The sequence below is a fragment of the Rattus norvegicus genome, chromosome 12, assembly GCF_021556685.1.
Source record: "Rattus norvegicus strain SHRSP/BbbUtx chromosome 12, alternate assembly SHRSP_T2T, whole genome shotgun sequence".
Classification (NCBI taxonomy): Eukaryota; Metazoa; Chordata; class Mammalia; order Rodentia; family Muridae; genus Rattus; species Rattus norvegicus.
In genome coordinates, this window is record NC_141545.1 from 41,000,040 (window position 1) to 41,013,187 (window position 13,148).

Genomic DNA, 13,148 nt, shown 5'->3' on the forward strand with positions numbered 1-13,148 from the left:
AATGCTGTTTGCTGCTCCTCCCAAGGACCTGAGTTTGGTGGCTCACAACCACCTACAACTCCAGCTCCAGGGGATCATATGCCCTCTTCTGGCTTCTCAGGGCATAAACACACAGACACACAGACACACACACACACAGACACACACATACACCCCACACACACACCCCACACACACACATACACACATACACTCCCACACATACACACCACACCTCCCCCACACTACACACACACACACACACATACACACATACACTCCCACACATACACACCACACCTCCTCCACACCACACACACACACACACACACACACACACACACACACACACACAGAGCACACACCAACCATATACTTAGACAAATATACACACGCACATGATTAAAAATAAATCTTCGGGCTGGAGAGATGGCTCAGCGGTTAAGAGCACCGACTGCTCTTCCAGAGGTCCTGAGTTCAATTCCCAGCAACCACATGGTGGCTCACAACCATCTGTAAAGAGATCCGATGCCCTCTTCTGGTGTATCTGAAGACAGCTACAGTGTACTCATATATAATAAATGAATAAATAAATCTTTAAAAAAAATAAATCTTCAGAAACCAAAACAACGTAAATGCTGCCCAGCCAATAAGGTATTGAGGTTAACTCTGCTGACTGAGTTTCAGCACAACATGGATACTGTAGTCCTATACCGAGGATCTAATTTTCTCACTAATGTAAGACCACATTAGCTTGTACCTGTATTTTAGAAGCAGTTATATAAAGGGACGAGGACCCTGAAAATCACACGTTGAACAAAGGCTGTCTTTTCCAGCTGTGCTGACAAGCATCTGTGTGTTTCCGTTTCAGGAGCACCTTCCGCCAGGGTTTGGTGATCGGGAGTAAACCTGTCATCTACCCGGTGCTCCACTGGCTCCTCCAGCGGAGCAGTGAACTAAAGAAAAGGGCGTATTTAGCTCGCTTCTTAATAAAGCTGGAGGTGCCCAGCGAGTTTCTCCAAGATGAAACCGTGGCTGACACCAACAAACAGGTACACCGCAGTGATGAGAGCTGCTGGGGTAGTGTTAATTGCTCTTTAATTGTTACTTTAGAGTTCCAGGTGACACCAGAGGGGACAGCAGTATCAGCTGACAGTCAGCCATAGTCCTGTCTACAAGTGTGACTTTTTCCCACAAACACCGTTTAGTGCGAGGACCTGTGAAAGGAAGTGGAGATCTTCAAGTACTTTCTGTGCTCAGTGATTCTGGGTAGACGGGCTCCTGGGCTTGAGATCGCAGGGCGCTGTGCTGGTCATAAGGCAGTGGTGTAGTTTGTCATCCACCTGGGAGGAACCGAACACCTTCATAATTACCCCAGGACCAATGACAGACGTTCAGACTACCTCTGGCCAGTTGGGACACATGAGGCCCTGCAGCTGAGCCAGGCCTGTGTCTCTCAGGGCAGAGGGAGGATGGGATGCTGCCATGTGTTTCACTCATCAGCACTGGACTCTGACCTCAGGTCTGTAAGGAGTGACTGTTGAGCACTCGGCTGCTCTGTGTCCTGGGTCCTCCTGTCACAAAGTGCTTGGCTGACCAGAGACGGTAGAGGCAACAGCCAGCGTGGGTTCCACACAGTTCTAGTCCTCTATACTTTCACTCAGTAGTTAGGTTGAGTTGGGTCAGTTTGTTACAAAGCTTTCGTTCTGTCTTTTCCAGTAGACCATGATGTCCAAGGAGACAGTGTCAGGTTCACAATGTCCATCTTTGTTTTCCTCCAGGATTTGATTCAGTGGCTCAGTATGGGACTGAATCAAAATAATGAACTGAAGGCTTTTCTTTTTCGTCTGTGTACTGTTAAAGGTGGCACTAAAAATATAGTTGATATTGATGTCTTAAAGCTGCAGCTGTGCAAGCCCCTAGGTCAAATGCTACCGTAGGCGTTTCTGTGATAAAGGGGACGGGTGTGTAAGTGTGGAGTGTGTCTGCTCCTCCCCACCCCTTCAGAAATGGGTTCATATATATTACACAGACCACTAGCAGGGATTTTAAAAGATTACATTTTGAATATATGTTTGATATGTGTTTGATGATGTAAATAGATCATCTATAGGAAGTTTATTAGTAGTATCTTAATATGCTCAGCTAACTAAGGGGATAAAAGGAAATCTAGATGTTCTTGAAGAATGTCCAAGAGGTATATATATTTAAAAAGAGAGGCATTTAGCAAAAACACTAATAAAAATTGTATGTTGTCTTTCTCAATGAAAAGCTTTAGATGAATACTTTGTAGATTTATAGCATATTATCAGTCACAAATACTGATTTTCTGATATTGTCATTTAAAAAAACAAAAAAAACACTGTGGTGTGTGTGAGGTGCTAGAGGTCGACCAGATCTTAGTCATGCTAGGCATGTGTTCTACCACTGAGCTACATGCTCAGTCCTTACAGTGCCCTTGATTAAAAATGAGGGTAAGAGCTGTGGATGGCATCTCATGAGCTCCACTCCTCTTTATCACGCACCTGTGTGGATCACGTCCTAGGGCTGCGAGGGTCTGCAGAACAAGTACAGCTCCTGCCGTTTCCTGGGGGAGCCAGACAGGTAACTCCTCAGCTATAGTGTGACCTCTCCCTGATAGACGGTCAGAGCAGGCTTTGCTTAGGATGGTGGTGTCTGTGGCTCTGTTTACTGGGATGAGTCTTTGGTTCAGATTAGGAGGGAGCGTGTCGTGAGTGTTCTCAGAGGGCATAGGTCACCTGAGGTGGGAGCACGGACTGTTCCAGGTTGACATGGCTAGAGGGTAGACTGAGAAAGTATTTAGAGAGAGGCATTTAGTGAGGAGACCAGCAGATCTTGTTTTTTAGATCCTGTATAGTTTGCAAGAATGTGAGGGCTTTTGTTTTGGCTTTGAGACAAGGCTTTGATCTGTGGCCCATTCTGAGTTCACACTCATGATCCTGCCTCAGCCTTCCTGGGCCTTGAATTGTATTCATGAGGCATCATGTGTTTAGTGCTCTTCTCTAGGGACTGAAGTGATTGAAGAGGTAGTGGGTGCTTGGTGAAAAGAACACTGCTAGGGGTGGGTGCGGCTGCTAACCTGCTGACTTCCTTTCCAGTATGAAGAGCTGATGGAAGCCTTCAAAGCCCTGCATAAAGAGTGTGAGCAGCTCAAAACATCTGGATTCTCCACAGCGGAGATAAGAAGGGTAAGGAAACGGCTATTTGGATTTTAATAATAATGTGTTTACCTTTTATGGTTTTAGTTAATTCAGCATGAGTTTGAGCTGTATGGAAACTAGATAAATGACTGCTTTTGTAGGACCTTTAATATGTAGTATACTTAATATGTAGTATATTTAATGTGTAGTATGTGTGTAGACATACGTATCCATGTGCGTGGATGTAGAAGCTAGAGGTCATCTGGAGTCTTTCTCTTCACTGTACGTTATTTTTTGAGGCAGAATCTCTCCTTGGATCTGACACTTAGTCTGATTGGGCAGCAAGCTCTCAACACCCATCTGTCTCACCCGCAGCCCTGAAGGCCAGACTCACTCAGCCAGCCCTGCCCCTCCTCTGTCTTTCTCTGCTGAAGCAATCAGTGAGGGCACTGAGCGCATGTTTTATGTTGATAACTAGCAGGGATTTATGAATGCTTCATTTCGAATCTATTTGATAGGTATTCCTCATGTGATACAGAAAAATGCAGAAAAGAACAAGGAACGAGAGGTTGCATCAGCGTGAGAACATAGAACACAATTACTCCATTTTTGAGGACTCCCTCAGGAGACCATTCTCCTTAGAGACAGGGTTTCTCATTGGCCTGAAGCTCACTGATGGGGTTAGACTGTCTGGCCAGCAAAGCTCCGAGATCCTCCTATCTCAGCTCCCTGGTGCTGGGATGACATGTGTTTACCATGCATGCTCATCATGTCGGTCCTGGACTCAGGTCCTGGCTCCAGTTTGCTTGGTGAGCTTTACTGGCCGAGCCATTCCCACAGTCTCACCAGTGAGCCTCACTGCTTTTTATGTGTCTATGTATCTGTGTGGGAGTGTGTGCATGAAAGTGCAGGTGTCTGCAGAGTCCAGAGAAGGATGTTGAAGCCCAAGAGCTGGAGTTATAGGCAGTGGTGAGCGGCCTACTGTGGGCGCTGAGAACTGAACTCGTGCACACATGCGCTTAGCTGCTGAGCCGTCTCTGCAGCCCCTCACTGGTTTGTAATCATTACGTTGTGAGTGCATTTCCATTGTTCCTGCAGTGGCCAAATCTGTTTTCCTCTGTGCATATACATTAGTCATTTTCTCCATTTGTTTGCTCTTATAAATAAAGTCATGAGTATCAACATAGCTTCTGCATGGCTGGGTTTGGTCCTACAATAGTTTTTAGAAAGAGAATTGCTTATTAACATGCGTAAATTATTTTAGGGCTTTTAATACATGTTCTCCAGAAAACATTTTTACATTCTGCCCTGGCATTTAAGTACCTTCCTTAAAGACTTGCTATTCTGACTTGCATGAATCTTGTATTTTTAGAATTCCTGAGTTATGAGTGCTATCTTTATATTCTCATTAAATCGGGGACATCAAAGTTTCTTCCTCAGGGAAGCCGTCCCTGACTCCCTAAATAGATCACTTTCCCTAGTTCTTTTCCTGTGATGGCATTCATTGCCCTTATAAGTGCCTTAATGTCTGCCTTTCTAGCTGCGTGAAGCCCTAAGAAGGCAAGGACTGTGACTGTGTGTCTTCTCCACTGTGTCCCAGGGCCTGGCATGGCGCTTGGTGTATGGCAGGCCACAGTAGGACCCCTGAGAAAAGGGAGTCCATCTCCTGTGTCCTGGGAATGAATCACAGAGGGGACAGAATCCGGAGTCTGACTTTAATTTCACTCATTATTACTAAATATCCTTGAACCTGTTCTCTGCAACAGATTTAGGAAACATGGTAACAAAAGAAATAAAGAATTCAGTCACACTCACATGCTGTCAAGATACCTGCTGTTGACATTTTTCCTTGGACTTGAACTATATATAATGTTTGAAATTTGCTTCTTTCAAGTAGTGTCATTTGTTTTATGAATTTTTCTCATGACATTAGTCTTCCATATCATTTTAATAACTTTCATTTTGTTACATCATAGTTTATAACCGTCAGACATTTAGATTCTTTAAAATTTTAGCTTCATTGGCATCAGTAAGAATCCTTACAGGAAAGGCCTGACTTTGCTGGGCAGTGGTGGTTCACACCTTTGATCCCAGCACTTGGGAAGCAGAGGCAGGTGGATATCTCTGAGTCTGAGGACAGCCAGGGCTACACAGAGAAACCCTGTCTCGACAAACACACACACACACACATACACACACACAAATATACATACATACACACACACGTGTTCTGACATATGTATACATGTGGAGGTCAGAGGATAACTTATGGCAGTCAATTCTCTCCACCGTGTAAGTCTGAGGAGTTGCCCTCAGGTTGTCAGGCTTGGCACCAAGCATCCTAACCCAGTGAGCCATCTTGTTTGCTGCTGTGAATATTTTACTAGAACATCCCACGTGCAGCGTTCATGGCCTGCAGGGATGCACGTTTGTTTAATGACTTCTCACATTATTCTTTAGCACAGCATTATCAATGTTTCCTGAAATCCTACCAGTGATGGCTGCCATTGCACATGTGTTTCTGCATGAGCCCTTGGGTTTTGTTGTTTGTTTTGCTTTGCTTTTGCTTCCTTAAGATGGAAATTTGTTTGTTTCTCTGTTTTCCTTGCAAACTATTGTAGAGCTGATTTAAAAGGAGGTAGTTTTTTTGTTTTTTAAGTTTCTTTTCAGGGAGGTTGACAAAACAGTTTTCAAGATGTGAGCCATGCCTGGCCATAGTTTTTTGTTTTTTTCCAGTTTAGTTTTTTTGGGACAGGGTTTCTTTGTGTAGCCTTGGCTGACCTAGAATTTGCTGTGAAGACCAGTCTGTCTTTGAACTCACAGAAATGCACTTCCTCTGCCTCCCGAGCACTGGGATTAAAGGTGTGTGCCACCACCACTGACAAGCTTCAGTCTTGCATCTTAAGAATACATTCTGACAGGGCACTGTGGCACATGCCTTTAATTCCAGCACATGTAGGGGTGGAGGCAGGTGAATCTCTTGAATTTGAGGCCAGTCTGGCCTACATGGTGAACTCGGAGACATCAGGATTCTGTAGGGAGACCCTGCCTCAAAAACAAACCAAAGCCAACTGCCCCACAACCAAAGACCCCATCATAACCTTAAAATAGTTTTGGTGGGAAATTGGCAGGATACGTGGTCAGAATTTAACAGAGCAGGGCCTTCGGCGGCTGTTCAGGCATTTAGACCTGCACACATTTCACTATGGAAGATTTTGGAAGACTCCTGCAGGCATGTTTGGGAGCAGAGCACAAATGTGCCGTAACAGCTTTACCTGCCGCGTGCACTGTAACCTGCCGTACTTACTTCTCTAGGTGAGTGCCATGCTGCCAGAAGGTTTTTCCTTGCATAGAGAAGCCTGTGGAAATGAAACTGCCCTCAAGTCAAAAGAGGGGCTTTGTTACTTGCTGCTCTGGTTATGAAGGCATGGAAGGTGCAGGGCTTGAGCAAGCCTCACCTCATCCCGCAGACCGAGTGTGTTTTTATTGCCTCTTTACTGCTTTTCAGGATATCAGCGCAATGGAGGAGGAGAAAGACCAGCTCATGAAGAGAGTTGAACGGTTGAAGAAGAGGGTAAGTCATGAATTACCCTGGACACCTCAGCCCAGTCCCAAGGACTGGCAGAGACTTAGGAATGCACATAAAGATTAAGCCAGGCATGGGCGTCCAGTGGCCGACGGACTCGAGTAACACAGGAGGAAAGGGATCTCCCAGGCAGTAGCCCAAGACTTTCAAGGACCTGAGTTGAAAGCTTGGCTGTCTTCTCTGGGGAGTACTGTTTACCAAGAGAAAGTGATAAGTGGATGCCAGGGTCACCTGACCTGCTAATGCCTTTCCTAAGCGTGACAGTGACATGCACTACTTCTTCTCTAACTGTAGGTGGAGACTGTCCAGAACCATCAGCGAATGCTTAAAATAGCAAGACAGCTTCGGGTTGAGAAAGAGAGAGAAGAGTTTCTTGCTCAACAGAAGCAGGAACAAAAGAATCAGGTATCCGCAGGAGGTTTATGCTCAAGACCACAGAAGTAGCTCCTCTTGGAATTCAGACTGAAAAAAAGAATTTGGGGTTGGGGATTTAGCTCAGTGATAGAGCGCTTGAAGGCCCTGGGTTCGGTCCCCAGCTCCGAAAAAAAGAAAAAAGAAAAAAAAAAGAATTTTACAATTTCTCATTTCCTTTTGATAGACCTATTCTTTTTCTTTAAGACTGGTTTTGTGAGAGTATGGTGTGTGTGTGTGTGTGTGTGTGTGTGTGTGTATGTGTGTGTGTGTGTGTGTGTGTTGCTGGGAATCAAGCCAGGGGCCTTTCTCATGCTATACAAGTACTGTATGGTTGACCTGTATCCCTAGTCAAGACTACAGTTTCTCTCCCTCTCCCTCTCTCTCTCCCCTTCCTTCCTTCCTTCTTTCTTTTCTATTTCTTTTTTCCTTTTTTCAGTAATTGAGGGTTGACCCTCAGACACATGTTAGGCAAGCACTCTACAACAGAGCTGTATCCCCAGATTCTTTTTTACTTTTTATTTTGAGACACAATTTGCTTATTTGTCACTAGAATAAAACGTACAGGGTGCTGCTATCACTGAAAGCAAAAGAACGTTCTAGCCGCCTGGTGAACACCGTAGGGTTAGCACTGACTTTACGGCTGCACAGTAGCGGGATCTGAGGAACAACCTGAGGCCAGTGCAGTCCAGAACACAACGCTTGCACATCGTACAGAGCCCCACCTAGGGTGTCGTTGCTGTTGACGGTGTCACAGAAGCTCTTAAGTGAGTGGTTGGGTGTTCACAGTCACCCACACCGCCATGCTTTGAAACTGCACCTTAAAGAAGAAAATATTTGGCTTTAAAGTATTATTTCAATTTATTAAAAATCTGCCTTAAACTTTAAACATATATTTCAAATCAAGGTAATTTCTAAATTGCCAATTTAAGCTGGCAGCCAAGATACTTAGCTCCTCGGGAGCTGACTCGGCAGCACAGCCATTTACTGCAGTGGAGGGTTCTGTTCCCTGAGCCTTGGTGGTTATTTCAGGTCAGGGACTGGTGCTGAGCCATTACTGCAAATGTGAACATTCCCTAGGGAAGAAAACCTTGTTACACAAGGGAAGGCATGCATCTCTCTAAGGAATAGTTTCTCTAAAATGTTTTCTATTGACTTTATTCTTTATTTATTTTGAGACAGGATCTTCCTGTATAGTCCTTGCTGTCCTGGAGCTGGCTGTATACACTGGCCTTGAACTCACAGAGATCCTCCTGCCTCTGTTTCCTGAGTGCTGGGATTAAAGGTGCATGCTACCATACCCAAATGGATGATTTTTCTTTAATCGCTACCTTAAAAAGTAACTAAAGGAAAATGTTCTGGAAGCATTTTTTAAATTTCGCATGAGGGTCTAGAGAGATGATAGTTTAATAGATTAGAACATATTGCTGCTCTCACAGAAGATCTGAGTTTGGTTCCCAGCATCCATACAGGATGGCTTACAACTTCCTGTAACTAATTCCATAGGATCTGACACCGTTTTCTAGCACACACACACACATACACACACACACACACACACACTAACTAAAATAAATAAAATTTAAATGAACATGCAAATATCTTGAGAAAAGTATGTGCCTTTGCTTTGGTGCACTTCTTAGTATTTTCCTGTTTCTTGTGTAGCTAGGAATCCCATGTATCCCCGTTGCTTGTCTATGTAAGCCTTACTTCACTGGACTGAGCAACTAATAAGTTGAATTGTCGTTTAAAGCTGTTTCATGCGGTGCAGAGATTGCAAAGAGTGCAAAACCAGCTGAAGAGTATGCGGCACGCGGCAGCAGACGCCAAGCCTGAGAGTAAGTGGAGCCCTGAGTGACGTGTACTCGAGAACAGGCATTCACTGCAGGACAGCCCTGATCATGGTTGGCGGCCATTAACCGACTCCGCATTTTAGGGCATCATTGCTTTCCTACCTGGTCAAAGGGAATCCTGATTTAAAAAAATATCCATGGGTTTTCAAAAATAGTTTTTGCCTCCTGTTTTCAGTCAAACGATGAAAGTAGGCCCTTTCCTGTGTGCGTAGGATGGGTGTTGTAAAAGTGATGGATGGAAAAATTAGGAATCCTTGACAAGGCTAAAAGGAAAACGAAGGTTGGCAGTCACGGCACATACCTGTAATCCCAGTGCTTGGGAGGCAGAGGCAGGCGGATCTCTCCGAGTTTGAGTCCATCCTGGTCTACAGGGTGAGTTCCAGGACATTGAGGACTACTATAGAGAGAAACCCTACCTCAAAAAAAAAAAAATCAAATACTAGACCTTGAGGCGAATGTTTTCTATGGGCTGGTTTGGAGAATGGCAGGTAATAACATGGGTGTCCCTGGCTGAGTTCTTCATAGCTCTGTGCAGGTGATGAGCTGTTTTCCTGGCCCACTCAATCCCATTCCAGGTATTCAAAGTGTCCTTGCTCCTCAGAGAGGAGCTCACAGGAGCTAAAGGAGCTGGACAAAGTTCTCATTTGTGTTGGGAAACTGTTACAATGTGAACATCTAGCCTAGGGAGGGACCATAAGCTATAAATAGTGCATGGCACCTAGGATGCAGTAACACAGCAACAGACAATCATGGGTGTTGGCAAGAGGCACAGGAACAGGATCCTCATGTTTGCTGCTGTGAAGACAGGGTAGAGATTCCTCAAAATGCTAACAGTCATTACCGTGTGAACTTCTAACTCTTCCCTTTTTAACCTTTATTCGTAAGGGGGCACATACGCCACCATATGAGTATGGAGGTCAGAGGACAGCTTGTGGGAGGTGGTTTTCTTCTATCGTGTGGCTCCAGAGCTAAGACCCAGATGGTCGGATCTGGTTGGCGGCCAGCAGCACCACTGCTGAGCCATCTCACCAGCTCCTGAACCAATACTTCTAACCTTAGCCATATACTTAAGAGATGGTAAACATCTGCTCACACAAAACCTGAACATACATGTTCATAGCAGCATTATGTGTAATAAACAAGAGTTGAAGCACCCCACACGTTCCTAGCGTGTATTTGTACAATGGAGTATTGCTGTGCCACCAAAGCGGGTGAATTGCTAATACGAGCTCATGGCGTGCGTGAATCTCAAAACCAACTGTAAGAAGCCAATCACAAAACACCATGTATTGTATGGTACTATTTATAAGAAATATCTAAGATGAGAAAACCCATAGAGGGCTGGAGAGATGGCTCAGAGGTTAAGAGCCCTGACTGCTCTTCAGAGGTCCTGAGTTCAATTCCCAGCAACCACATGGTGGCTCACAACCATCTGTAATGGGGATCTGATGCCCTCTTCTGGCACACAGGTGTACATGCAGATAGAACATGCATTTATATCATCATCATCATCATCATCATAAATATAATAATAATAATAATAATAATAATAATAATAATAATAATAAAGAAAAAAGTAAGTTCAGAGACTCCTTTGCTAATAATGACCTAATGAATTGTTCTGGTAGTTGGATAACTGTTTATATACTGAGTTCATTGAATTGTACCTCTGAATGGGTGAACTCTGTGGCAGTTAAGTGGTAGCCCAATAAAGCTATTAAAAGGGACAATGCAGGGGCTGGAGTAATGGGTCAGTAGTTGAAATGGTAAAATGGCTTAGCCCTTGTACAGAGGACCCAGGTTCAGTTCCCAGCACCCACACAACAGCTTACAACCATATCTAACTTCAGCTCCAGGAGATCTGATGTCCTTCTCTGACATCTGTGGGCACCGCACACATGTGGTACACAAACATACAATGTAGGCAAAATACCCAGACACAAAATAAACCCTTTTATTTAGTTGTGGGTGTCCCTTATCTAATTCTTTGTTTACTAAGTTTTACTTTGTAGGAGGTAGAGTCTCAGCAGATTTTCCTACATGTGTACGACATGTTCTTCATAGTTCTCTTATAAAATGATGACTGTCCTAAAGATTTCATTATATTACAGCCACATTACAATATCAAAAAGTAATTTGTGTGTCAGAAATCTAGTAAATATTCTGTTAGTAGTTGGGGTATGCGTTCTGTCATAATACTTTTCCTGGGGAGATGAAACCATGTCTTCTTAGCTCTTTTTTTTTTTTTTTTTTTTTTTTTTTTTCGGAGCTGGGGACCGAACCCAGGGCCTTGCGCTTCCTAGATAAGCGCTCTACCACTGAGCTAAATCCCCAGCCCCGAAACCATGTCTTCTTATAGACCAGTGTAAATATACTAAGTTCAGCCTAGTGAACCATGAGATTTTAGGGCTACTTAGAGGAATACAGGCGAGGGGTTATTTAGAGGAGCAGAAGGGACTCAGTGACAGCGGTATCACCAAAGCCCACCCCAGCATGGGTGAGAGCTCACAGAAGCTGGGGCCTGGAGCACACTGCACAGTATACAGGCAGCTCAGTGGGTAGAGAATGTTCTTTCCAGGTGACTTCTGGGAAGCCAGGACAATTTCTCCTCCTTTCAGACAGCATGTCTGTCTTAGAGTTTTCTAGGCAGTTTGATGGCATAGTCAGAGTTCTCTAGAGTAACTTAACTCATAGAATGAATCTGTATGTGTGTGTATTTGTGTATATACTGATGTATACATATACATATACATACATACATTCATACATACATACAGGCTATGGTACAGCTAATCCAACAATGACTGGCTATGAATAAGAAGCCCAAGAATCCAATAGTTGATCAGTTCCTGAAGCTGGATGTCTCAACTGGTCTTCACTGGAATCCCAGAGAAGTAGACTTTTAGACTTTAATGCCAGTGAAGTAGTGGGCCTGGTAGCAAGCCAAGAGGACATGGGCAAAGAGTAAAAACTTCCTTCTTCCATGTCCTTCCTTACATAGGCATCCAGAAGAAGTTATGGCCCATAGTAGAGGTGGGTTTTCTCAGCTCAAAAGATATGGATTAAAGGCCTGTCTTCCTACCTCAAAGATCCAGATTAGAAGCAGATCTTCCTATTATTAAGCTTAAAAACCCCTTACAAGTATGCTCTCCAATTTTGGTTCTTAATTTCAGATGTAGTCAAGTTGACAACCAAGAATAACCATCACAACTAGTCTAAGAGTAACTGTCAGCAGTTTTATTACTTACTTCAGGTGGGAGGGACCTGGTGAATCTGGTCAATTTCAGGAACTTCCTGAAGTTGTTTTGAGTTGTTTACCTTCCTGGTTATGGGGTTTCCCTGCAGGATACAGTGCTTCAATGTATAGCTTCTAGGGAACAGTTACACAATAGGAAGTAGGAGCTGAAGCTTAACCTTGGATAAAAAAACACAATGTTTTCCATAGACAAGAGGGAAAAATCGAGTGAGAAAAACTGGCTGAAAACAGGTAAACATAAGATATTATATGTTATGCATGTACTTTGTAAGTGGACAGGAACTGAGGCCTAGGATCCTCTGCTCATAGTTCATGCATGCTGGGCTCTGTCATATCTGAGCTCTTCCCCAGACTGCCATCAGCCTTTAATCAAGGTAGTAGACATGCCTCTTACCTGAATGTTCTCTGTGGCCTTTGCAATGCCTCCCTCAGGCCCTGTTCCCTTCCTCAAGCAGGCATTGATCTACTCTTTGTCACCGTAGGGTTAGTTTGTGTTTTCAAAGCTTTTTAAAGTAGAAAAGTAATTAGGGCTGGAGAGATGATGGCTCAGTATTTAAGAGCACTGGCTGTTCTTCCAGAGGATTGGGGTTCAAGCCCCAATACTCACATGCAGTTCACAACTGTCTGTAACTCCAGTTACAGGCAAAACACCAATGCACCTAAAAATAAATTATTAAAAATAAAAATGTTTAAGAATCTTACATGTAAAAACATTTTAGGTGTAGATTTCATGCACCTGTGCTTATAGGAAGTGTGTAGCTACCTGGAAATGAGCAGGCTGGTCCCCACATGGACAAGGAGACGAATGTAGAGTTGGTGAGAAAGTGCATGGGGCTGGGCGCCATAGGAGCGTAGAGCAACCTTCCCTTCTCTACCTTTCTCCAGTCCTGAAGGGGCTGGGG

At 44.0% G+C, this 13,148-nt stretch overlaps 1 protein-coding gene across 8 annotated transcripts in view; it reads left to right on the plus strand.

Moving 5' to 3' along the window:
* Ift81 (intraflagellar transport 81) overlaps positions 1-13,148 on the plus strand; it is a 79,334-nt gene that overhangs the window by 4,912 nt on the left and 61,274 nt on the right. For all 8 annotated transcript variants that reach the window (XR_015634110.1, XR_015634111.1, XM_087579073.1 and 5 more), the window contains 5 exon segments: positions 851-1,031; positions 3,099-3,188; positions 6,649-6,714; positions 7,021-7,131; positions 8,891-8,975. Coding sequence is in view for 6 of the 8 variants with exons in the window: in XM_087579073.1 (XP_087435199.1) it covers positions 851-1,031; positions 3,099-3,188; positions 6,649-6,714; positions 7,021-7,131; positions 8,891-8,975 (533 nt within the window). In the remaining 2 variants the exon portion in view is untranslated.